This window comes from Coregonus lavaretus (assembly GCF_964263955.1).
Source record: "Coregonus lavaretus genome assembly, chromosome: 16".
In the NCBI taxonomy this organism is placed as follows: Eukaryota; Metazoa; Chordata; class Actinopteri; order Salmoniformes; family Salmonidae; genus Coregonus; species Coregonus lavaretus.
Genome location: NC_140003.1, coordinates 28,196,524 through 28,221,873, shown reverse-complemented (window position 1 = coordinate 28,221,873; position 25,350 = coordinate 28,196,524). Strand labels below are relative to the sequence as shown.

Here is a 25,350-nt window from a genome sequence, read left to right as displayed (position 1 = left end):
TATCACAGTCTGCACATGAGCTGGTCACTGCACACACTGCCCTATGATATCACAGGCTGCACATGAGCTGGTCACTGCACACACTGCCCTATGATATCACAGTCTGCACATGAGCTGGTCACTGCACACACTGCCCTATGATATCACAGTCTGCACATGAGCTGGTCACTGCACACACTGCCCTATGATATCACAGTCTGCACATGAGCTGGTCACTGCACACACTGCCCTATGATATCACTCACTGGACACATACTGAACACACACACACCAACATACTACACACACCCAAACACACTGCACAATGCCAACACATTGCAGTGCACACACACACAGCCCAATGACATCATCAACACCAGCCTAGTGCCCTACACACACTGCCCTAATGGCAACACCAGCATAGTGAAATACTGATGCCAGGATTCAAACAAACGCAGATTACAGACATCGCACTGCCTTGACTTTAGTCCAATACCTTCATCAACAGCAGCCTAATGACCAGACTGAGAGAGACAAGTGTAGAATAAAGCTTCTCTTTTGTCCATTGTGTTCTGCACTTTGTCTCAGAGAGGTTTACAAGCTACACACCAACAGGATTTCATGAGGATCAGTTCACCAGGCACCTGGAAGACCCAGTGGTTGTGAGACGCAGAGGCTACTGTATGAGAGCCTTCTTCAACAGAACTTGTTTTTCTTCTTCAGTGGAGTTTTAAAGCCAGACTCCGGTGATAAATTGCCGTAGCCCTTTACACACGTCACCATATACGGGTTGAAAAGGGCAGATTTGGACACTGATAAGAGCCTAAATTGGAATGCAGTGACTGTATAGTAACATGCTATACATGACATCAGAGATCAGGGTCTTCGCTTCACAGCTCTGTAATGGTTTTGACGACAGACATTCTGAACTTGAGCACCGCGCGTGACAAGAAGTTGCCCCCATCCCTCCAGCTAACTGGGCAACTTTATGTTGTCTGAGTGAGGGAAATGCTGTAAATTACGAGGACTCTATGTATTTTGTCCCCCCCCCATTTTGCCCTCAGAACAGCCTCAATTCATCGGGGCATGGACTCCACAAGGTGTCGAAAGCGTTCCACAGGGATGCTGGCCCATGTTCATTCGAATGCTTCCCACAGTTGTGTCAAGTTGGCTGGATGTCCTTTGGGTGGTGGACCATTCTTGATACACACGGGAAACTGTTGAGCGTAAAAAACCCAGCAGCACATACTACCATACCCCGATCAAAGGCACTTAAATATTTTGTTTGCCCATTCACCCTCTCAATGGCACACATTCTCAATTGTCTCAAGGCTTAAAACTCCTTCTTTAACCTGTCTCTTCCCCTTCATCTACACTGATTGAAGTGAATTTAACAAATTACATCAATATGGGATCATAGCTTTCACCTGGATTCACCTGGTCAGTCTGTGTCATGGAAAGAGCAGGTGTTCTTAATGTTTTGTATACTCAGTTATACACAATCACTATGTTTGATGTACAGTTACAGGATGACATGGTGTTATACCCTGGGTTGTCCTGAACAGAATGAGCCTGTTTGTTGTATTGGGAAGAAAACTGCGCATCAGAATGCACTCATGACCAAAATTACCATCTTCTTATCTGAATTGCCTTGTGAAAGCCTAAAACTGTAAGATTGTATTTTATAATTTAGCTAGTCGTGTTGGCAATAGAATAAGCTTTCAAATTATGCCCACCTGACCCAGATTGTGATTTATAACGGACCGTTCTTGGGTATTGCGTAAACATCAACAGTAATTGTGTAAAGGCGGGGATGCAGGGCTGTGTGTTCCTCAACGACACGAGAGCTCAAAAAAGCACCTAAAAAAGCACCTTATAGTTGAGTCATAAAAGTGCAGTGAAATGACTTAAGAACTGTGCACACTTTGGAGAGGTGTGTGGCCACTTTGAAACACCAGTTAGAACTCACTCAAACTCTTGTAATTTTTTGTTGCACTTAGCCGCAATTTTCCAAGAATATTCTTATGTTGCTGAATGTATCCAGAATATTTTCTGATTTTGTTATCAACAAATGTAAATGTAAAATGCACATAAAATCAACAGTGTAATGTTTGGATTCAGTCTTGTCAGGTGAACTGTTGTCGTCACCTTTAGTCTAATACTTTTCCCATAATCTCCAAACTGTTCCCTTTTAATTTCTACCATGGTTATGCATTCCATATTTCTTCTGTAAGAAACATTTCAATTTAGCCCTATCCATGAAGCCAATTCCCATGATTGTAAGGGGTTAAATGTCCACAATGTAACCAACTGGTATCAAACCCAGGTTATTAGGGTAACGAATTCACATTCCAGTGTCAGCTGTACATACCACTGGATGGAAAAACTAACTTCCAACTGTTGACGTCTAGTCTCAGGCAGGTGTGTGTACAAAATGGCACCCTGTTCCCTAGTGGGCCCTGGTCAAAAGTAGTGGGACCTGGCCAAAAGTAGTGCACTATATAGGGAAAGGGTGGTCATTTGAGACAAAGCCAGGGTGAGCAGTCAGCACACATGGGTATATCTCAGCACACTTCCTCCTTGGCAGCTGGCACTACCTCATTTCCTGTCTGTAACCATGAAGGGAAATGCCTTTTCTCCCATTGGCCGATAGATTTAACTCTACTTTAGCATATAAAACAGTGGTTCCCCGTACCCCGTCATGTGCAACTGATCATTTGGCCTATGTTCTTATTAGTCTTCCCATATAGGCTACCACCTGTCGATTTGCCTGGTACCCTTAGGGGTACTAGTACCCCAGGCTGAGAACCACTGATCTAAAGATGTCAGCATTGTGAATGTTTTCCAATGCAAAAGGAAGTTATAAGGAAGTGAACAGATCCTGAGATATGATGTGATGTGTTCCATGGAATGGATGGATTCTATTTTAGATTCTAGATCCTAACGGAATGAGCAGTCTGTTGCTATGGTGATGAAGATGTTGTTCAGTAGGCAGCCGTAGGATGATGGATTAGTTTGGCTAGGGGAGTTTGGCCTAGTTCTTATCTGCTGGGAGTAGAGATGTAGTGCTGTGTAGCGAGTGGGGGAGTAGTTTGTAAGCTGTATTGCTCCGAGCTATATAGGAGACAGGCGGGAGAATTGCTTAGCAAGGCTAAAGGATGATGCAGAAGAAGTCAAACTCAACACACTGAACTATTTGGTCATCCCTCTTTCAAAATTCAGTGGATTCTAACACCTCTTCTTGATCATCCCTAACTAATGCTGTATTTGAACCAGATGTTGAATTAGATTTATCATGATATCCTTATCTTGTCCTGAGATGTCAGTTTCAAGTAGACACACACAGAAAACATTAGTACAATATATCGTGAACAATATTTACTTTATAGGTAACGTGGCAAAATATTTGGCTGTGCTGACACATGGTGCACTATTTGAACAATGAGCCTCATTATACAACATTTTCAATGTCAATACATGCTTTATACGCGTTGTCACCTGCTAGCTTTTAAGGAAAGTGTTACGCCATTGAAACCCCACACTGATTTAAATTTGTTCCAACCAATAAGGGACCTCCGATACCTGGAAAGTAGTTCATTGGTGGGCCTGGAGGAAGTGATGAAGCATTTATTAATGATTGTGTCCAATCGGGGATCTCACAGATACCTGGAAGATATTTGATTGGTTGATCCTGGGGTGTCTGAGTGATGAAGCGTGTTAATGGGGTCTTTCTCTTTCTTGTTGCTATGCAGGTTGTGAATTGGCTGGAGGGGCCTGGCACAGAGCAGCTCCGAACACAGTGGGGGATCGGAGATTCCATCAGGGCCTCACAGGCCCTGCAGCAGAAACACGAGGAGATAGAGAGCCAACACAGCGTAAGGACAGAATAAAACAACAGACACAAAACAACAGACGCAACACAACATAATGCAATACAATACAACACAATACCACATTACACAAGACACATAATTGGCCAACAGACACAACCCATCCATACAGCAGAAACACAAGGAGATAGAGAGCAAACACAGCGTAAGGACACCAGACACGATAACACAACAGACACGATAACACAACAGACACAGCTCTATTACACCACTCCTTGTTCAATGTTCATACTTACTCACAGAGATGAGAAGAGTTGTGGAGATAGATAGCTGCTAGTTCTCTCTCTCTCTGCAGTAGAAGTACGTGTCTTGAAGAGCCCAATAATTAGGTCACTGAATATGATTATGGATTTAGATTGTTAGGAAGAATCTGTTAGCTGCCAGGAGACGTACTGTAGTGAAGGCACTAGGCAGAAGACGTACTGTTCTGTAACTGTTTTTTCATAGATCAGTACTCTCTGGGCTGAGGAGCAGGGGCAAAGCAGTACTAGACTAAAACTATGGAGTAAAACTGATGTAGGTAAACCATTGAAGTAAATAAGGTACAATGTTTACATCTGGAAAAGGCTTGTGTGATTTCACTAACAAAACAACAGCTGGCATTAGTATTTTCCTGCTCAATCACCAGATTCAGGCCAGGCCAGGAAGTGACTGCAGCAGCAACAGCTGTGGGATATAACGAATGTCTCCCCTGGCTGGGTTTATATAAAAGACCCTGATGAATCATTGCTCTGGGCTGGAGCGTGCCCTGGTGACGGAAACAGAGAAAGCCGGCAAGGGTGTATACAGTGGGGGAAAAAAGTATTTAGTCAGCCACCAATTGTGCAAGTTCTCCCACTTAAAAAGATGAGAGAGGCCTGTAATTTTCATCATAGGTACATGTCAACAATGACAGACAAAATGAGGAAAAAAAATCCAGAAAATCACATTGTAGGATTTTTAATGAATTTATTTGCAAATTATGGTGGAAAATAAGTATTTGGTCAATAACAAAAGTTTCTCAATACTTTGTTATATACCCTTTGTTGGCAATGACACAGGTCAAACGTTTTCTGTAAGTCTTCACACACTGTTGCTGGTATTTTGGCCCATTCCTCCATGCAGATCTCCTCTAGAGCAGTGATGTTTTGGGGCTGTCGCTGGGCAACACGGACTTTCAACTCCCTCCAAAGATTTTCTATGGGGTTGAGATCTGGAGACTGGCTAGGCCACTCCAGGACCTTGAAATGCTTCTTACGAAGCCCCTCCTTCGTTGCCCGGGCGGTGTGTTTGGGATCATTGTCATGCTGAAAGACCCAGCCACGTTTCATCTTCAATGCCCTTGCTGATGGAAGGAGGTTTTCACTCAAAATCTCACGATACATGGCCCCATTCATTCTTTCCTTTACACGGATCAGTCGTCCTGGTCCTTTTGCAGGAAAACAGCCCCAAAGCATGATGTTTCCACCCCCATGCTTCACAGTAGGTATGGTGTTCTTTGGATGCAACTCAGCATTCTTTGTCCTCCAAACACGACGAGTTGAGTTTTTACCAAAAAGTTCTATTTTGGTTTCATCTGACCATATGACATTCTCCCAATCCTCTTCTGGATCATCCAAATGCACTCTAGCAAACTTCAGACGGGCCTGGACATGTACAGCTTAAGCAGGGGGACACGTCTGGCACTGCAGGATTTGAGTCCCTGGCGGCGTAGTGTGATACTGATGGTAGGCTTTGTTACTTTGGTCCCAGCTCTCTGCAGGTCATTCACTAGGTCCCCCCGTGTGGTTCTGGGATTTTTGCTCACCGTTCTTGTGATCATTTTGACCCCACGGGGTGAGATCTTGCGTGGAGCCCCAGATCGAGGGAGATTATCAGTGGTCTTGTATGTCTTCCATTTCCTAATAATTGCTCCCACAGTTGATTTCTTCAAACCAAGCTGCTTACCTATTGCAGATTCAGTCTTCCCAGCCTGGTGCAGGTCTACAATTTTGTTTCTGGTGTCCTTTGACAGCTCTTTGGTCTTGGCCATAGTGGAGTTTGGAGTGTGACTGTTTGAGGTTGTGGACAGGTGTCTTTTATACTGATAACAAGTTCAAACAGGTGCCATTAATACAGGTAACGAGTGGAGGACAGAGGAGCCTCTTAAAGAAGAAGTTACAGGTCTGTGAGAGCCAGAAATCTTGCTTGTTTGTAGGTGACCAAATACTTATTTTCCACCATAATTTGCAAATTACATTCATAAAAAATCCTTCAATGTGATTTTCTGGAACAAGTATTTGATACATTGCCGATTTTGCAGGTTTTCCTACTTACAAAGCATGTAGAGGTCTGTAATTTTTATCATAGGTACACTTCAACTGTGAGAGACGGAAAATGACATTGTATGATTTTTAAGTAATTAATTTGCATTTTATTGCATGACATAAGTATTTGATACATCAGAAAAGCAGAACTTAATATTTGGTACAGAAACCTTTGTTTGCAATACAGAGATCATACGTTTCCTGTAGGTCTTGACCAGGTTTGCACACACTGCAGCAGGGATTTTGGCCCACTCCTCCATACAGACCTTCTCCAGATCCTTCAGGTTTCGGGGCTGTCGCTGGGCAATACGGACTTTCAGCTCCCTCCAAAGATTTTCTATTGGGTTCAGGTCTGGAGACTGGCTAGGCCACTCCAGGACCTTGAGGTGCTTCTTACGGAGCCACTCCTTAGTTGCCCTGGCTGTGTGTTTCGGGTCGTTGTCATGCTGGAAGACCCAGCCACGACCCATCTTCAATGCTCTTACTGAGGGAAGGAGGTTGTTGGCCAAGATCTCGCGATACATGGCCCCATCCATCCTCCCCTCAATACGGTGCAGTCGTCCTGTCCCCTTTGCAGAAAAGCATCCCCAAAGAATGATGTTTCCACCTCCATGCTTCACGGTTGGGATGGTGTTCTTGGGGTTGTACTCATCCTTCTTCTTCCTCCAAACACGGCGAGTAGAGTTTAGACCAAAAAGCTATATTTTTGTCTCATCAGACCACATGACTTTCTCCCATTCCTCCTCTGGATCATCCAGATGGTCATTGGCAAACTTCAGACGGGCCTGGACATGCGCTGGCTTGAGCAGGGGGACCTTGCGTGCGCTGCAGGATTTTAATCCATGACGGCGTAGTGTGTTACTAATGGTTTTCTTTGAGACTGTGGTCCCAGCTCTCTTCGGGTCATTGACCAGGTCCTGCCGTGTAGTTCTGGGCTGATCCCTCACCTTCCTCATGATCATTGATGCCCCACGAGGTGAGATCTTGCATGGAGCCCCAGACCAAGGGTGATTGACCGTCATCTTGAACTTCTTCCATTTTCTTCCAGTTGTTGCCTTCTCACCAAGCTGCTTGCCTATTGTCCTGTAGCCCATCCCAGCCTTGTGCAGGTCTACAATTGTATCCCTGATGTCCTTACACAGCTCTCTGGTCTTGGCCATTGTGGAGAGGTTGGAGTCTGTTTGATTGAGTGTGTGGACAGGTAATACAGGTAATGAGTGGTGAACAGGAGGGCTTCTTAAAGAAAAACTAACAGGTCTGTGAGAGACGGAATTCTTACTGGTTGGTAGGTGATCAAATACTTATGTCATGCAATAAAATGCAAAATAATTACTTAAAAATCATACAAATGTGATTTTCTGGATTTTTGTTTTAGATTCCGTCTCTCACAGTTGAAGTGTACCTATGATAAAAATTACAGACCTCTACATGCTTTGTAAGTAGGAAAACCTGCAAAATCGGCAGTGTATCAAATACTTGTTCTCCCCACTGTATATATATATACACACATACAGAGACAGAGACTTGTTGTGGTATGTCCCACAGCCTTCAGCAGGTATTGTTGGTATACATTATTAGCCCAACCGTCTGTGTTTGCTGGTATGAATTCGGACTCCACAAAATAAGTTCCCTCACAGGAAAATAACGTATTTATTTTGTATTGTAGTGTCTGCCTCTTCTGCTCTGTAATAACGCATGTGTTATTGGTTGTGTATATACAGGACTGCTTGCTGTGTATGATAATGTGTCTTATTGGTTTTTTATTTCCAGGAATGCTTTGCAGTGTAATAATGTGTGTGTTATTGGTTGTAGGAGTGGTTTGCGGTATACGTGGAGCTGAACCAGCAGATAGCAGCGTTATTGAGTGCTGGAGACGAGGAGGCTCTAGTGGAGCTGAAGGGTCTACAGCAGCAGCTCAGTGATGTCTGCTACAGACAGGCCAGCCAACTGGAGTCCAGGCAGAACGTACTGCAGTCAGCACACGAATTCCACGGCACTGCACAGGATGTATTTATCATGGATTAATTAATTGATTGATTGAATTTATTTGATAATAGAAAAATACCTATACAGCCAAGAACAAGAGTGACAGTGATTCTCACCAAGTCAATCCTTAGGGCCAGTACCTAGGGCCAGTCCCTTGGCACTTGTGTACTGTACATCTTTGAGGTTTTTATATTTGAAAGCAATATGGCAACAATCAGAGGGCAAGATGGAGCTACCACCACCCATATTGCTTACGCTTACCAAGTCCTCCAATCTACATGGAGTGGGGGTTGATTTGGGATTGTCATAATAATATAGACTTCTAACTGTATGGACTAGAGCTTTTTGTTGCCTTTGTACTAACGCCCCAGTTTACCCTCCCAGCTGTCCCAGCAACTGGATGGTCTACTGGGCATGCTCTGTGCAGACATGGCCCCTGCTGACGGAGCTGCCATCCAACAAACACTCAAACACCTCGAGGAGAAACTCAAGAGCGTTGGTAAGCACAATTTAATTGATATTATTATATTACTATTAATTTGTGTAATGTTATTATTCATTTAATTTTTAAGAAACAAAAACTCTATGGCTTATTTAAATGGGTAACTGCAAGAATAAGGTTTGGTTAGAATATTTTAATAGTGTTAGTTGGTTTGGTTATTGAGGAATATTCTCTGCTGTGGTGCTCTGTCCAGAGGGAGCCCTTGCAGGCCTGAGGGAGAAAGGTCAGGTCCTGATGGATCAGATGTCCAACCAGACGACCTGGTCCTATGGGAAGGACGTTCCCATCGAGAACAAAGAAAACATTGATCACATCCAAGGAGTCATGGAGGACATGCAACTCCGGAAACAAAGGTTTGCCCAGATGTATTTTTATAAATATATTCTTCTGAGCATGTAAGGCTCCAGCTGCTCCAGATAATGCTGAAGTTGTTTACAAAGCTTCCGCGAGTCAGACAATTTCTGGAATATCATGGAATTTTGGACATTGCAATGGAAATTGCCATGGAAATGACCATTGTCATGTTTTAAGAGTGTTTTGGTTCTGTCTAGATGTGAAGACATGGTGGATGTGAGGAGACTGAAGATGCTTCAGATGGTCCAGCTGTTCAAGTGTGAGGAAGATGCATCACAGGTCAGTCTATGGGCCTCCCCTTCTTCATCTCTGTCAGTTTGTTTGATGGTTTAAGCTCTGTTGGTTCTGGGTTGCATACTTCAACATGTCGCTGATGTGTTTGGTGACTTGTTATTATTGACATATTGTTTTTGACATGTTGTTGATGTGTTGTTGTTAAGAACACCTTGTAAACCTCATACCTGTGTTGATTCTCAGGCGGTGGAGTGGCTTGGCGAGCTGCTGGATGCTCTCCTGAAGACCCACATCAGGCTAGGGGACGATGCACAGGAAACCAAAGTGCTGCTGGAGAAACACAAGAAATGTGTGGATGTTGCACAGGTACTAATCTCTCGTGGCAAGCTGTTGACATACATGTACAGAACACAACCCTGAACACATTACCACAACCCTGATCATCTCTCTCTCTGTGTTTCAGAGCACCTATGACTACGGCCGTCAGCTGCTTCAGGCGACGGTGGTGTTGTGTCAGTCTCTACGCTGCACCACGCGCTCCTCTGGTGACACCCTGCCACGCCTCAACCGGGTCTGGAAACAGTTCTCTGTCACCTCTGAGGAGAGGGTCCATCGGCTGGAGATGGCATGCTCTTTCCACACTGCAGCTGAGAAGGTGGGTGGAGAATGGACAGTAGTTACTGTGAAAAGAATGAGACACTAAGAAAAGGCTTTTTCCCTGTCTAAAGCTTATTTGAGCCTATGGAAAACCTACGGGTTGTGGGGTTTCATGACATAAGGTAGTGATGAATGTTCTATCAGTGTATGAACCATACAGGCAACACTCAAGCCAACATTTTAGGTAAACAATTAGCAACTAAACTCCAGAACAGCCTCTTTAATGATCAGTGTTGTAGTGAGTCCGGTCTCGAGACCACATATTGAGTGTCTCGGTGTTGGATACATTTTTACTCGGTCTTGACTCTGTCTCGGACAATGAGGACTCGTAATTTCTCCCCGAGAGCAGCCGATACCAGAGGAGTAAAAAACTCATAATTTTCAGCTCCCATTCAGTCAGCTCATAAAACCACTTCGCCAGGCCAAATATCCACACTCCTTTCATGGCACTATGTTATTATCACCAATTGAAACCTGGGCTTCCTACTTTACTGGTAACATGACTGTCCTTTACTTTCACTGAAAAATATCCACAAACTTTGTCGCGCTCGTCTGAATTTCTTTCGATTCGCTGGAAGGGGAAATTGTTTGAAAGCTCACTAGGCTATTATTAAGGGGAGACCAGGGGGAGTTGTAACATATTTTGTATTTTTATCTATTATAGACCTGTTTGGGTTAGTGATCATTTGGAGAGTGACTATTTGTGGCTCTCTGTTTTCACCATTCTGAATGTCTAAAGAATCCATATGTTCTTTTGAAATATGAACACAGAAATACAGGACATTTTGAAATCTTATTATGGTGACGATTTGACAGAATTACAATCATGGTCTTGAATTGGACTCACATTTTTCTGTTCTCGGTCTTGACTCTGTCTCGGACCCATCACCCCCGTCTCGGTCTTGACTTGGTCTCACCCCCACTCCTTACACACCACCACCACCCCCCTCCGGTCTTGGTCTTGACTCTGACTCGATTTGCTTCGGAATTGGTCTTGAATCGGTCTCGCTAACAGAACACTGTTAATGATCCTCCTCTGTTTCCCTGCCCCCCTGTCTTCTCCATCCCAGGTGCTGGTCCAAGCCAGCCCAGAGCAGGGTGATCTCCGAGTGGAGGTGGAGCAGGAGACCTATGAGGAGGTAGAGACGGTGGGGAAGGCTCTACTGGACAGACTCACTGTCCCTGTTATATTCCCAGATGGGTAAGAAACAAAGGACAGGTCACACTAAGACCTGCATGACTTTAGTGACTCCCTGAAACTTGTCATGGTGCGGGTTATAGTCAATGCTGGTAAAGTAATTTACTCCTCAAGTACCAAACTTAATTTACGCTGGCATGGCAACTGATGTTATCCAGTCACTATAACCATTTATCAATGTCATGGAGTGTACATGAAGATGTTTGACGATCTAATGATGCATGCCACTTTAAGAGGAGAGCTGATGCCTTGTTGTTGATTCCTTCCCTCCACTATGTCCCCCTTTAGGAGTGAGCAGTACTTCGGCAGCCCAGGAGACATGGCGTCCTCTGCTGTACACATCCGGGACAAGATGAAGCTGGTGGAGGACAGGAAACTGACTCTGCACGAGGAAGATGAAGACTTTGAGCAGCTACAGTATGATCAGATACATGACCAGGATGAAGAACTACAAGATGATGAAGACCTACAAGATGACCAGGAACTACAAGAAGTGGACAAAGAACTACAAGATGGAGAGGAACTGGAACTGGAGACGAACACTCAGAAAAGCTAATGGAGCACCTTTAACAGCTAACCTAGTTCCAGATCAGTTTGTGGTGTCTCGACAAATCATATGGCCATTGGTGTGGCAATCATAGGAGTTTACAAGACAGCATAAACAGATCTGGGACCAGGCTACGAAACAGCAGCAGCCAGCAGTACACCAGAGATTCAGGACAGGAAAGAACACATTTTTACATTTTAGTCATTTAGCAGACGCTCTTATCCAGAGCGACTTACAGTTAGTGAGTGCATACATTTTCATACTGGCCCCCCGTGGGAAACGAACCCACAACCCTGGCGTTGCAAGCGCCATGCTCTACCAACTAACCTTTGTCATCACGTCAACACAGCGCCTGACCATCACGTGCTCCAGAACTAAAATCCTGTCAATCTCCCGGTGTGACTGCATTCATTCCATCTCAGTTGTACTCTGCCTCGCCAAGCCATATTAATTTACCAAGAGCAGTTAAAAATAGAATATGGTCCTCTGGGATCCACTTGCATTGCTTACCGTACATGACATGGAGATTAGGGGAGGAAACAAAAAGGAAGAGGCTGAAAGCACTGACTGAATTGAAATTGACTATTTCCCTTAAAGCTTTACCTTGCCTGTCGCTTGTTACTCTTAAGTCGCGTTCACACTGCACCTAGCCCAGGGCTAGTTTCAACCAGGGTTTGCCCTGGGCTAAGAACATGTAGTGTGAAAAGCCCTTAAGACAGATGACTCAAGCTTTTACATGGTGCTACTAAACCTTCTAGAATGTACAGAAAGCAAAGCACCATCTATCTCCTTGTTTTTACCTTACAGGTGCTGTTGAGTTTCTAGGCATTTCTCTTTCTTGTCAAACTGCCTTGTTTGACTATAAGCAATGTATTTTATATTTTCCCTCTGTTTTTCCCCGCAATACCTTCAAGTGGTTTCTGGAAGAAAAAAATAAAAATGTAAAAAGATGTGCCAATAAGTAAATCCATTCTCATTCTGAAGGCGTTTGAATTAGGCATTAACTGCCCAGCCGACTGTTTCCGTTGTAGACAGCCTGTTGTATATTGCGCAGATGGATGGGTGCCGTCAACCAGCTTTTAAGACATTTAAGCTGTTACTTGTGTGCATCAAGGTACAATGTAAAATCAGAGCTTTGTTAAAACCTAGATTAGAGTGGTAGATCCAGGGCTTTGTTTTTATTAATAAAATGTGAAATGAGAATGATGCTTCATCTCTTCATAGTTGTCATTCTAATGTATACATAAAGTACATATGCCTTTTGCATCGTGAGACATGCTATTGAAATATTAATTTTATATTTATTTTGTTTTGTATATTGGTATTTTACATGCCAGTGAAAGTCATAATGCTTGTGTTGTTTTTAGGTTTGCGAGGCTAATCATGTATTTCTTGAAAATCTGGTTCCTGCGAAATAAACAAGCAAACATTTGAAAGATTTCTTGGAGAGAATGTCATTTGTATTTCATAAGCATAGTCTTACAAGACAATGTATCTTCCACATACACAAGGTATGACGTCATGCTTAATTTAATTTTACACATGAAAGGCTTATTTTACAGACTAACTTAACTTTACCAGTTGTTGTCAGATTGAATAGGATATTTTAGGGTTCTCAAAAAAGCTGCCAAGCATTCACAAATCTTCAAGGTGTGTGTAGTCAGTACAGTAGCAGTATGAGAATGAGAACAGGCATCGTAAAATACCTTCCCTAAACTGGCATTCACACCTTACTGCTAAATTCTCAACAATCATTGCTAATTCACTTTAAAAGGGCAATATGCTGTTTTTTGGACATTTAAATTAATGCTATGCATTGATTGTTGGAGAATATCTATATTATAATACGCTAAGAATTCTAAGATGCGGGAGGATCTCCTACCATTTTGCGCCGATTTTATTCATTTTATGCTAAAAAAAGTGAGTCCTCTTACATCCAGCTGCAGTGTTTTGTAAAATGTTTTGGCCCGAATGCAAATTAACTTGACATTCCAAATTACCATTTAATAAAGCCCTGAGTGATTATTTCTACCAGGGTTCATTGGGTTGGCCAAAGAAACAGAACACTACAGTGTTTTGCAAAACTATTCATCCCCCTTGGCGTTTTTCCTATTTTGTTGCATTACAACCTGTAATTTAAATGGATTTGGATTTCATGTAATGGACATACACAAAATAGTCAAAATTGATGAAGTGAAATGAAAAAAATAACTTCTTTAAAATAATTATACAAAATAAATGACGGAAAAGTGGTGCGTGCATATGTATTCACCCCCTTTGCTATGAAGCCCCTAAATAAGATCTGGTGCAACCAATTACCTTCAGAAGTCACATAATTAGTTAAATAAAGTCCAACTGTGTGCAATCTAAGTGTCACATGATCTGTGAGTATATATACACCTGTTCTGAAAGGCCCCAGAGTCCGCAACACCATTAAGCAAGGGGCACCACCAAGCAAGCGGCACCATGAAGACCAAGGAGCTCTCCAAACAGGTCAGGGTCAAAGTTGTGGAGAAGTACAGATCAGGGTTGGGTTATAAAAAAATATCTGAAACTTTGAACATCCCACGGAGCACCATTAAATCCATTATTAAAAAATGGAAAGAATATGGCACCACAACAAACCTGCCAAGAGAGGGCCTCCCACCAAAACTCACGGACCAGGCAAGAAGTCCATTAATCAAAGAGGCAACAAAGAGACCAAAGATAACCCTGAAGGAGCAGCAAATCTCCACAGCGGAGATTGGAGTATCTGTCCATAGGACCACTTTAAGCCGCAGTGAGCTGGGCTTTACGGAAGAGTGGCCAGAAAAAAGCAATTGCTTAAAGAAAAAAATAAGCAAACACGTTTGGTGTTCGCCAAAAGGCATGTGGGAGACTCCCCAAACATATGGAAGAAGGTACTCTGGTCAGATGAGACTAAAATTTAGCTTTTTGGCCATCAAGGAAAACGCTATGTCTGGCGCAAACCCAACACCTCTCATCATCCCGAGAACACCATCCATGTTTTTCATCGGCAGGGACTGCGAAACTGGTCAGAATAGAAGGAATGATGGATGCCGCTAAATACAGGGAAATTCTTGAGGGAAACCTGTTTCAGTCTTCCAGAGACTTGAGACTGGGACGGAGGTTCACCTTCCAGCAGGACAATGACCCTAAGCATACTGCTAAAGCAACACTCAAGTGGTTTAAGGGGAAACATTTAATTGAGAATCTGTGGTGTGACTTAACAATTGCTTTACACCAGCGGAACCCATCCAACTTGAAGGAGCTGGAGCAGTTTTGCCTTGATGAATGGGCAAAAATCCCAGTGGCTAGATGTGCCAAGCTTATAGAGACATACCCCAAGAGACTTGCAGCTGTAATTGCTGCAAAAGGTGGCTCTACAAAGTATTGACTTTGGGGCGGTGAATAGTTATGTACGCTCAAGTTTTCAGTTTCTTTGTCTTATTTCTTGTTTGTTTCACAATAAAAAACATTTTGCATCTTCAAAGTGGTAGGCATGTTGTGTAAATCAAATTATACAAACACCCCAAAAAATCTATTTTAATTCCAGGTTGTAAGGCAACAAAATAGGAAAAATGCCAAGGGGGGTGAATACTTTCGCAAAGCAAAATAAAGAAATATCACTATTGCGTCATCCTGCCAATGCTACTATGACATCGCTGAAGATGGTAGTTTCAAAATTCAAACTGTCATTAATAATTATTGCATCATCATTTATCCCATGATGACATCACTTCAGCCCCCCTTCCCCCCCCCCCCCCCTCCTAAAAAACGGTCCGTGATATTTATTTCCCCCACCCAAGAGAGGGACATGTGGCCCAGTTCGCAGACAATCTCTGTTATTGGGCCTCCTCTGAGAACTTTGCCCATGCTGGAAAAAAGCTACAGGAGAGCATAACAGAGATCAAATATAAAACAGATATAAAAAATATAAAAATCAAGAACTGGGCCAATCTGTGGCAGGGTAAGCTCAACCCCCTGAAGAACAAGTGCGTCCTCTTCTCCAGGCACCCCAAAAGAACACAAACACACACACATACATACATGAACCTTCAGGACTGAGAACAGTTGAGGAGAGGATGGCTGTTCTGGGGCGCAGGTTTACCCTCAGATCAGTGGACAACCCATCTCTGAAGCCCATGATTCAGGAGGAACAAGCTGACCCACACAGATTTGTATCCAGCACCCCCCTCTACGTGCTTCTTAAATATTGAGAATTTTTATCAGACTTTAACATCTCTACACTTCTTTACATTTTTCATCCATTAAAGTTTGTTTTAATCAAATCAAGTCGAGGAAGACAAAACAACTCCACCCCTCCCACTTGTACCTTGCCCAACCTGACCTTCAACCAGACAGATAAAATGGAGAAGAGGGATAGAAGAGGGCACGAAGCCCTGAGATGTCCCTATCAGTCCCAAAGTTCGTCATCGCAGAGCACCCACAAGCGCTGCCGCCCCATGGTGTCCTGGCGGCGTCACAGGAGAGGAGGCCGCAGGAGGCGTTAGACAGGCCGGGTAACCTACCTGGCCTAACTGCCCTTTCCCGCTTCTCCCTCCCGACCGTAGTGTAGAGATGTTAAAGTCTGCTGAAATAAAATATGAGCTTTTAACTAAAACTGTTACGACTTTGACTTTTTATTATTAGATGGTTTATAAGAGTTTTAGAGTAGAGTTAATAAAAGATAAATAGATAATAAGAGCCTAATCTGTTAGGAATAGATACAATTAAAACATTGAATCATTGTGTCTGTCCTTAACAAATAAATAAATAGCCTACATTAAAACAATGTATTTATTTAAAATATTGAAGGTGAGGACTAGAGAGTATACAGCTACGAACAGAATGTACTTTTCTGTGCAGGTAAGGAGAACTTACACAGCAGGTTAGGATAATTAACATAGTAGGTTAGGATAATTAGGTTAAGGTTAGGACAATGGTTAGGTTTAGTGTTAGTTAAAATGCTAAAATTCTCCATTCAATCATCAACATTCAAGTCAGATTCATTGCACCATTATGGTTTAGTTTGCGCTCATTTGCAGCATAGGCCTACAATTTCATGATCCAAAGGTTGGATTACAAGTTCTAACCATTATAGATGGCAAATCATTAATTCATAAACATTTACTATAGCTATAACATTGCACAACATTGACAGACAACTAAAGGAAGAGAATAGACAGGGTAATATACACTCTGGCCAGTTTATTAGGTACACCCATCTAGCACCGGGCCGGACCCCGCTTTGCCTCCAGAACAGCCTGAATTCTTTGGGCATGGAAACTCAATTGGTATCAAGGGACCTAACATGTGCCAGGAAAACATTCCCCACACCATTACAACACCGCTGACAACTGGCAGGATGGGGCCATGGACTCATGCTACTTATGCCAAATCGGAACCCTGAGCTAGGCGAACCAAACGAGTGCGCTCGCATACTCCCTTAAAATACCGTTGCTTGAAAAACTAGAAAAAAACACAACAGTACTCTTTGTCAATTTTGAGATGCTGTAGACAGTATACACTTCCTCAAAATAGTCCGAATGAATCTAACATAACTGAAAGAAATCTGTCATTAATTTTGACGTTTTGCCGAGGAGATCATTGTCATGCAATTTTACATCTAACTAAGATGTTTGGATCAGTATTTCTCAATGAACAAATTTGCATGAAAACGAGTCGTCTCTCTTTGAATGCAACAAAGACTTTATTGAAGAATCCCTACAGTTGACCAATGTGTGTGCCCGAACAGCCGAAAAAAACCTTACAGAAGTCCAAAACAAACAAAAACATCACAAAATGTAATCATAATATATGCACGAACTCTTCCGAACTGTAGGCATAATTTACAGGCAGCTGGGTGACAAGCAAGTACAGTTCTGTTTTGAATATTTCAGTACACCTACTGTAATATAAATATGGTATCAAAGCAAGTACTGTGTAATGACACACAGTATAATACCGTAACATGTACTGTATTGTACTGTAAAAAAAATAAAAATAAAGTTAATGCTACCATAATCGGAATGAATGAATTAAAATAATTGAGGGGAGGGGTTTGTATTTCACAGTATTTTACTGTAATTACAAGGGATTGGTGCAACCAGGTTGGCTGCTAAGTAAAGTGTTTACACATAACCGTATTTATTTTGTAGCATTACACTTGCACTTCTATAGGCCTAAGAAAGGCTTCCAAACTGGCAGCAACTACAGGGCAAAACAGACCAAAAGGACATGGCAAAATGCTGAACAATTTCAGGCTAAAATTAGCTGCCACTCCAATCTGTCCCCTAGACATTTTAAATTAACGAGGAACTGTAACCAACCACATTGTAGTTAAATTGGTACAGTATTCTCACTCACGGGTGCAACAAATATAACCTCTTACAAGGCACGCCTCAAAATATGTTAATGAGCCAGAAACAACAATACTGTAGCGACCCGCACAGACAGCTGTGTGTTATGTGTTAGGCTAGTAGATGGTTGTGTTGTACCTACCAGTACCCAGTGTTCGCGGGGTCCGACATGTCAATCAACCTGCTATCTGCCAATCACGGGAATGCCTGGAATGTTCTGATGCCGGGCATCCTGGCGGTTGGCGGAGTGGCGTGGAGGGGGGTTGGGCAGGGGGATGGAGCATTGGAAGTTATGACCAGGTTTAGCCTTTGTTCTCTCTCTTTTTTACGTCTGGGCTTCACAAGAGAAGGTCACGATTGGCTTGTGGGTTATCTTTCATTTATTTGGCGTGGGCTACGGCCAAACAGTAGCCTGTGTAAAGTTGGTTTAATAAACCGTCCATTCGTAAACTCAATCCTCTGTCTGGACAGTTGTTCTTTTCTGATCTAGTCAGGTCATTACATTAAGGCACGCCTCAAAATATGTTAATGAGCCAGAAACAACAATACCATGCACCCATTAGTGGTCAAAAGGTTTTTGGCGCTCCAAAGATACGGTGACATTATGCATCACAAGAGTAATTCCATTTCTATTGTAAACTGCTGTTTTTTAATACTGTAGATATGGATAACATGGGTTAGGCCTATCAAAACATGCGCCACCGACACACGCAGCAGCGAGAATGGCATTGAATCTAAATATAAATGTTCAATCATTTACCACCCGTGAGGGCAGGGTACCACCAGTTTAATATACTGTAGGTTATTTCACAAAAGAGACCTAGTGGATACTGAATAGGGTGCCATTCAATGCAACAACAACGTCATCTTTTTTTTTTACAGGGCGGGATTAGATTGTCGTCACCTGGGAGAGGCAGACTGGCTCAGCAGGTAAAACCTTCAGAGAGGTGTCCTCTTCAGAATGCGGTAAGGTTGCTCCTGCTCAGTAACCTTATATCAGGGTAGTAATGTCATTATGACTCACAGACATTCTTAAAGGTATAATCCACCCCAAACCACTAATTATTATGATTAACATTGTTAAACAGTGTTAAAAAAACACTAATAGACTATGTGAAAATTATAAATTTTGGTGAACAAATGTTTCACTTTGTCATTATAACAAGGTTGGTAGCAACATGTGAACATCGTTGCAAAACCCACAATACAATGCTATCTCTCTGGGCTTGCTAACTAGTTAGGTAGCTAGCTAGCAAACATAGCTACACACAATAATACCAAAGCCAATATCAGCATGCGAAGTAGTTAGCTAGCTGTAAAATTGCCTTAAAAACCTGCGCTATCAATTTAGGAGCCTTTCTCACAAGTTCAATTTACAGTTTGACTGCCCAGAGCAAGTGCAGAGTACAGAGTGCATAGCCCTTTCCCACGTTTCCCATAGACACACAGGGCGCATTACAAGATGGTATTTAAAGGATAAACTGTGTTGAATAATTTGGTACACTGTTTAGATTGAGCACATCAAAGCGAAATCTACTTTGTCATGACGATATAAATGGATGGATGTGTTCTAGACAAGTATGCCCATACCATCTGGCTGATTTGGCGATCTGGAGTGCAGGTAATTGTTTTAAAAGCGTTATGAAATGTGATAGTGCGTTATCCCCTATCTCCAGCGACGAGAACCATGTATGACGCGTAGAGTCGATATCCACTCTTATAAACCAAGGTCGCTACAATATGAAAAGAGGGCAAAATTCCATACCTTACTGACTTATTACTGTAACCATGTAGCCTATGTAAATACATATACCAAATGGTAGAATAGAATACCCAATGGAATATTGAAGAACACTGGTTCAGAATAAGAAGATGTGTATTTGCAGTGGAGAACCACCCATGATTTACCTCCTTCTTGCTGCTAATACTTTGTCTCAATTTTTAATAAAATGTGAAGTTGTGAGAATGTATAAACAGCATATAGTTTATGTCAGTGCTTGACTTGGACTGAGGTAGGTGCTGTTAACCATTTTGGGTGCCGGGTACTGTTTATATTTAGGTGCTGGAGCTCCACAATACTTTTGAGCTAATATTTTATAAGAGGTGCAGGAGCTCAAGCAGCAGAAAATTTGAGGTGCCAGTACTCAGCTCCGGTGAGCTCCTGCCCAAGTCAAGCACTTGTTTATATATACAATTCTTTTTGGAAGAGAAAATACTTTAGATTAACCATTTGTAATGGGGAATATTTAAGATGTATGTTTCCCCTTTTAAGGAATAAACATGATTTGCAGTGTTCTATTTGTGACACTTGTTTGTGTAAGGGTTGATGGTCAATAGGCTCTGTGCTGTATGTTATGTATTAAACTAATAATATAGTGATTGAAGCCAGACTGGATGTACAAGGATCGGGGACATTGATACTCTGTATGTTATTGTATTGATGACCTTATGAACACTATGTCATTCTGTAGCAGCTGGCAAGTCACTGTCTTTTGTTGTAACTCCATACAAACCTCCCAGGTTGATGTTCACGGAACACTGGTGCTGTTAGACTGGAATATTAGGGCCTGCTTAGAGAAGGTGAGTTAGACATTTTTCTAGGCTTCTGTGTGAGGTGTCTCCCTGTTTGCAAACTTGTATTAAACCAAATTGATTTATGATTGACTATATCCGCGACTGCTCTGCTCTTTTGTTCACCTGAAATCCTCTTTTACACATTTGAGCCTCACAAAAGAGTTGCTCTGGGTTTTAGTCACGTGATAAGACCCATCCTACCTGTTGGAACTGTCAAACTGGTTATGCCATAATCCTAACCAACCACACACAACCAGATAAAGGGAGGTAGGGAGGGGTAGGAGGTGGTGCTAGAGAGTTGGACAATCCATCCTCTTCACTCTTTACAAAGATTTTGAAGTTTGAGGTGTTTTTTGTGTTCTTTGACAGTGATTTCAATTACTACGAAGCATCTTATTAACTAACAAGAAAACTACCCAGGAAGAGGAAAAAAGGACCAGGAAGGACATTAAGCGTCGGCTATACTGTAGAGAAAAGGAAGAGCAACAAAGCAGTTCATAGCGTTGCTTCAGGCTTCATGCTGTAGCCTATGGGAGGACTATGGTAACAAACGAGTCATAGAAACTCACTCATACGACCACACATTTTCATTGACTCAGTGAATAAGGTAAACTATTTAATAGTCACTGTGCTCTCTGCCACACAACATTCATATTGTAAAGACATAGGTGATATGTACTTATATGGACATAGGTGATATTTACTTATATAGACATAGGTGATATATAGATATTCATACAGTATATACACAGATAAAGTCCAGCAGACACACATACATTCACACGGGGACAAATACATAGACTGAAAGAACATCAAGAACCAACACCCACACAAACTCCCAGAGGCAGCCATGAGGTTTATAGTGGTGCTAGGAGGCCTAACTATCCTGATCTCCATGGGCCTGGCCCTGATTGTCTTTGGCCAGCACCTGACGGAAGCCAACCTGACCCTGCAGAACCTGCATCTGGATCAGAGGGTGCGGGCACGCGCCAACCAATTCAAGGAGAGGCAGTGGCTGGAAAACCTGCTGAAGGGGCAGCTAGACTGGAAGAAGAAGAATGTGGAGGAGATGGAGGCCGAGGTGAACAAGCTGACCGAAGAGGAGGGGAAGAAGAAGACTGAGGTCGAGGCCTGCCAGGCAGACAAGGTGAGAGACAGATAATTACTGTTCTATACATACTAGACAGACCTGGGTTGAATACTGTACATATAGACCATTGGTGTACTATAAAGACCATGACTGCCCAACACTCTTCATGGAGATCTACTGTCCTGTTCGTTTTCAGTCCAACCCTAAACTAACATACCTAATTCAGCTAGATAAGGCATTGGTGAGCAGCTAAAAGTAGAATCAGGTGTGCTAAATTAGGGTTGGAGCGAAAACCTGCATGACAGTATCTCTCCAGGAACAGGGTTGGGCTGCCCTGCACTGGACAGACCTGGGTCAAATACTGCACATGCAGGTATGTCAAATAATGGAGATGTTCTTGATTTTGTTTTCCTGGTACAATGGATCAAATGGAATTGTCCCAAAAGTGTAAACCCCAAGCATTGAACAGTGATGACAATGGCTTGGGGCTGTGTAGCTTGGAACATGGTGCACTAAACCAGAGCAATCAAAAAAGCAATTGAAAGTATTTAACATTTGACCAAGGTTGGTATATGGTGCTTGTCAACCCACTGGGCACACACTGGTTGAATTAACATTTTCCCCACGTAATTTCAATGAAATGACGTCAAACAAACCTGGAATAGACGTCGAATTGACGTCTGTGCGCAGTGGGAAGTGCCGAGTAGAAAGATTTGAAGGTCTCAGATAAGGATTTTTAGTATGTACAGCATACAGTAGGTGTAAATGTAATTTTTCCCCTTTACCTATATTTTGAGTTATCTCTCACTTTCGGCACAAAGAAACAAAAGGAGGACGAACTTGGACCCATACAGAAGGAGCAGAGTGATATTGAAGGTATGTGAGTCTTTTCTAGTAGAGTTGTTATTCCTGTAGCCACTTGTGCCACAAAGTGGTGTAATCTGGTAGCATGTCAGTCACTGTAGTAGAGTGCATCTCTCTCTCTGGGTGCATTTCTTCAGTGGCTTCCCTTTGCCTCTCTTCTCTGCTCTTCTCTTCTGATCTCATCTCCATGTCTCGTCTCCTCAGCTACGTTCAAAACTGAAAAGGAGACTTGGACTGGGGAGATCACCACTCTCAAACAGCAGTTGGAGCAGAGTAGCAAAGTGTGTTATTTTGTAAAGGACTCAACAGACACAGTGTAAGTAGCAGATTTGTATTACCTAGAACAATAGAACTGTACTGCTCTACTTTGGGTGAAACATCAAAGAAAGTTTATAATGATAATAAAACCTTTTGTTTTCTCCAGGAAATTATGTCCACCCAAAGAAGGAGCAGCAAAAGCTGAAGCGGCCCCTGTACAAGGAGGTGAACCTGCCTCTGCAAAAGCTGAACCTGCCTCTGCAAAAGCTGAAGCGGCCCCTGTACAAGGAGGTGAACCTGCCTCTGCAAAAGCTGAACCTGCCTCTGCAAAAGCTGAAGCGGCCCCTGTACAAGCTGAAGCATCCCCTGTAAAAGCTGAAGAGGCCCCTGCACAAGCTGAAGCAGCCCCTGTAAAAGCTGAAGAGGCCCCTGCACAAGCTGAAGCAGCCCCTGCACAAGCTGAAGCAGCCCCTGCACAAGCTTAAGCAGCCCCTGTAAAAGCTGAAGCAGCCCCTGTAAAAGCTGAATAAGCCCCTGTAAAAGCTGAAGAGGCCCCTGCACAAGCTGAAGCTGCCCCTGCACAAGCTGAAGAGGCCCCTGTAAAAGCTGAAGAGGCCCCTGCACAAGCTGAAGCAGCCCCTGCTCCAAAGCAGTAAATCTCTCCAATTTTCTCTCAGAATAACATTAATGTTGTGTAGTCATTCATTCATGATGCGCACTCATATTTATGTTGTTTGTTTGTGGGTAATCTTGGAAACCCAGAACCGAAAATCTCATGTAAACTATACTATTTATGTTATGTAGTTTGTCCACAAGAGATTAGGTTGTGGGCATTGTCAGTGTGTCAGTTTGGCACACTATGTAGCCTAAAGTAATTAGGTGCTGTTTGTTTTTAAAAACTATTAATATCTTATCCGTTTTTAAATAAATGTTTAGTTTTTCATTAAATTTTTTATAAAGCCTATTAGTTAGGCACAGAAATCACTGAAAGAGAAAACCACTGCCTTCCCCTGATGATGGCTCATGTGATGAAGAGGGTGGAACCCCTATCAAACCTGTACAGTTCAATACCAATATAACTTAGACCGTTAAAGTTTTAATACAGCCTACCTTATCATCATCGACTGCCGTGGTAAAACATAATATCAAATCACATTTTATTGGTCACATACACGTGTTTAGCAGATGTTATTGTGGGTGTAGCGAAATAATTGTGCTTCTAGCACCGACAGTGCAGTAATATCTAACAAGTAATATCTAACAATTCCACAACATATACCCAATACACACAAATCTAAGTAAGGAATTAATGAAGAATATATACAGTTGAAGTCGGAAGTTTACATACACCTTAGCCAAATACATTTAAACACAGTTTTTCACAATTCCTGACATTTAATCCTAGTAAAAAATCCCTGTCTTAGGTCAGTTAGGATCACCACTTTATTTTAAGAATGTGAAATGTCAGAATAATAGTAGAGAGAATTATTTATTTAAGCTTTTATTTCCATCATCACATTCCCAGTGGGTCAGAAGTTTACATACACTCAATTAGTATTTGGTAGCATTGCCATTAAATTGTTTAACTTGGGTCAAACGTTTCGGGTAGCCTTCCACAAGCTTACCACAATAAATTGGGAGAATTTTGGCCCATTCCTCCTGACAGAGCTGGTGTAACTGAGTCAGGTTTGTAGGCCTCCTTGCTCGCACATGCTTTTTCAGTTCTGTCCACAAATGTTCTATAGGATTGAGGTCAGGGCCTTGTGATGGCCATTCCAATACCTTGACTTTGTTGTCCTTAAGCCATTTTGCCACAACTTTGGAAGTATGCTTGGTGTCATTGTCCATTTGGAAGACTCATTTGTGACCAAGCTTTAACTTCCTGACTGATGTCTTCAGATGTTGCTTCAATATATCCACATAATTTTCCTTCCTCATGATGCCATCTATTTTGTGAAGTGCACCAGTCCCTCCTGCAGCAAAGCACCCCCACAGCATGATGCTGGCACCCCCGTGCTTCACGGTTGGGATGGTGTTCTTCGACTTGCAAGCACCCCCTTTTTCCTCCAAACATAACAATGGTCATTATGGCCAAACTATTTTTGTTTAATCAGACCAGAGGACATTTCTCCAAAAAGTACGATCTTTGTCCTCATGTGCAGTTGCAAACCGTAGTCTGGCTTTTTTAAGGCGGTTTTGGAGCAATGGCTTCTTCTTTGCTGAGTGGCCTTTCAGGTTATGTCGATATAAGACTTGTTTTACTGTGGATATAGATACTTTTGTACCTGTTTCCTCCAGCATCTTCACAAGGTCCTTTGCTGTTGTTCTGGGATTTATTTGCACTTTTCGCACCAAAGTACGTTCATCTTTAGAATGCGTCTCCTTCCTGAGCGGTATGACGGCTGCGTGGTCCCATGGTGTTTATGCTAGCGTACTATTGTTTGTACAGATGAACGTGGTACCTTCAGGTGTTTGAAAATTGCTCCCAAGGATGAACCAGACTTGTGGAGGTCTACCATTTTTTTTCTGAGGTCTTGGCTGATTTCTTTAGATTTTCCCATGATGTCAAG

The 25,350-nt window shown here is 42.5% G+C and overlaps 2 protein-coding genes across 2 annotated transcripts in view; both read left to right on the top strand.

The window, feature by feature from the left end:
* LOC311144002 (SEC14 domain and spectrin repeat-containing protein 1-like) overlaps positions 1 to 13,072 on the top strand; it is a 29,168-nt gene extending 16,096 nt beyond the window's left edge. The window contains exons 12-20 of the mRNA XM_084179915.1: positions 3,732 to 3,854; positions 7,967 to 8,119; positions 8,525 to 8,639; positions 8,836 to 8,995; positions 9,194 to 9,275; positions 9,474 to 9,596; positions 9,694 to 9,885; positions 10,958 to 11,088; positions 11,374 to 13,072. Coding sequence (XP_084036041.1) covers positions 3,732 to 3,854; positions 7,967 to 8,119; positions 8,525 to 8,639; positions 8,836 to 8,995; positions 9,194 to 9,275; positions 9,474 to 9,596; positions 9,694 to 9,885; positions 10,958 to 11,088; positions 11,374 to 11,641 — 1,347 coding nt within the window. The 3' untranslated portion in view covers positions 11,642 to 13,072. The remainder of the gene's footprint in view (positions 1 to 3,731; positions 3,855 to 7,966; positions 8,120 to 8,524; positions 8,640 to 8,835; positions 8,996 to 9,193; positions 9,276 to 9,473; positions 9,597 to 9,693; positions 9,886 to 10,957; positions 11,089 to 11,373) is intronic.
* A 7,785-nt stretch (positions 13,073 to 20,857) lies between these two features.
* LOC311144008 (uncharacterized protein) lies at positions 20,858 to 24,446 on the top strand. Its single transcript, XM_084179921.1, has 4 exons — positions 20,858 to 21,715; positions 22,480 to 22,534; positions 22,727 to 22,838; positions 22,947 to 24,446. Exons 1-4 carry the CDS (start codon positions 21,419 to 21,421, stop codon positions 23,263 to 23,265), a joined length of 783 nt encoding a protein of 260 aa, XP_084036047.1. The 5' UTR covers positions 20,858 to 21,418; the 3' UTR covers positions 23,266 to 24,446.
* Positions 24,447 to 25,350: the final 904 nt, after the last annotated feature.

Bases quoted from the DNA above. Each gene is read 5' to 3' on its own strand.
- LOC311144008 (XM_084179921.1), top strand. From the start codon at position 21,419: ATGAGGTTTATAGTGGTGCTAGGAGGCCTAACTATCCTGATCTCCATG. The intron at 21,716-22,479 runs GTGAGAGACAGA...TTCGGCACAAAG, and splicing joins AGGCCTGCCAGGCAGACAAG to AAACAAAAGGAGGACGAACT. The intron at 22,535-22,726 runs GTATGTGAGTCT...TCGTCTCCTCAG, and splicing joins GGAGCAGAGTGATATTGAAG to CTACGTTCAAAACTGAAAAG.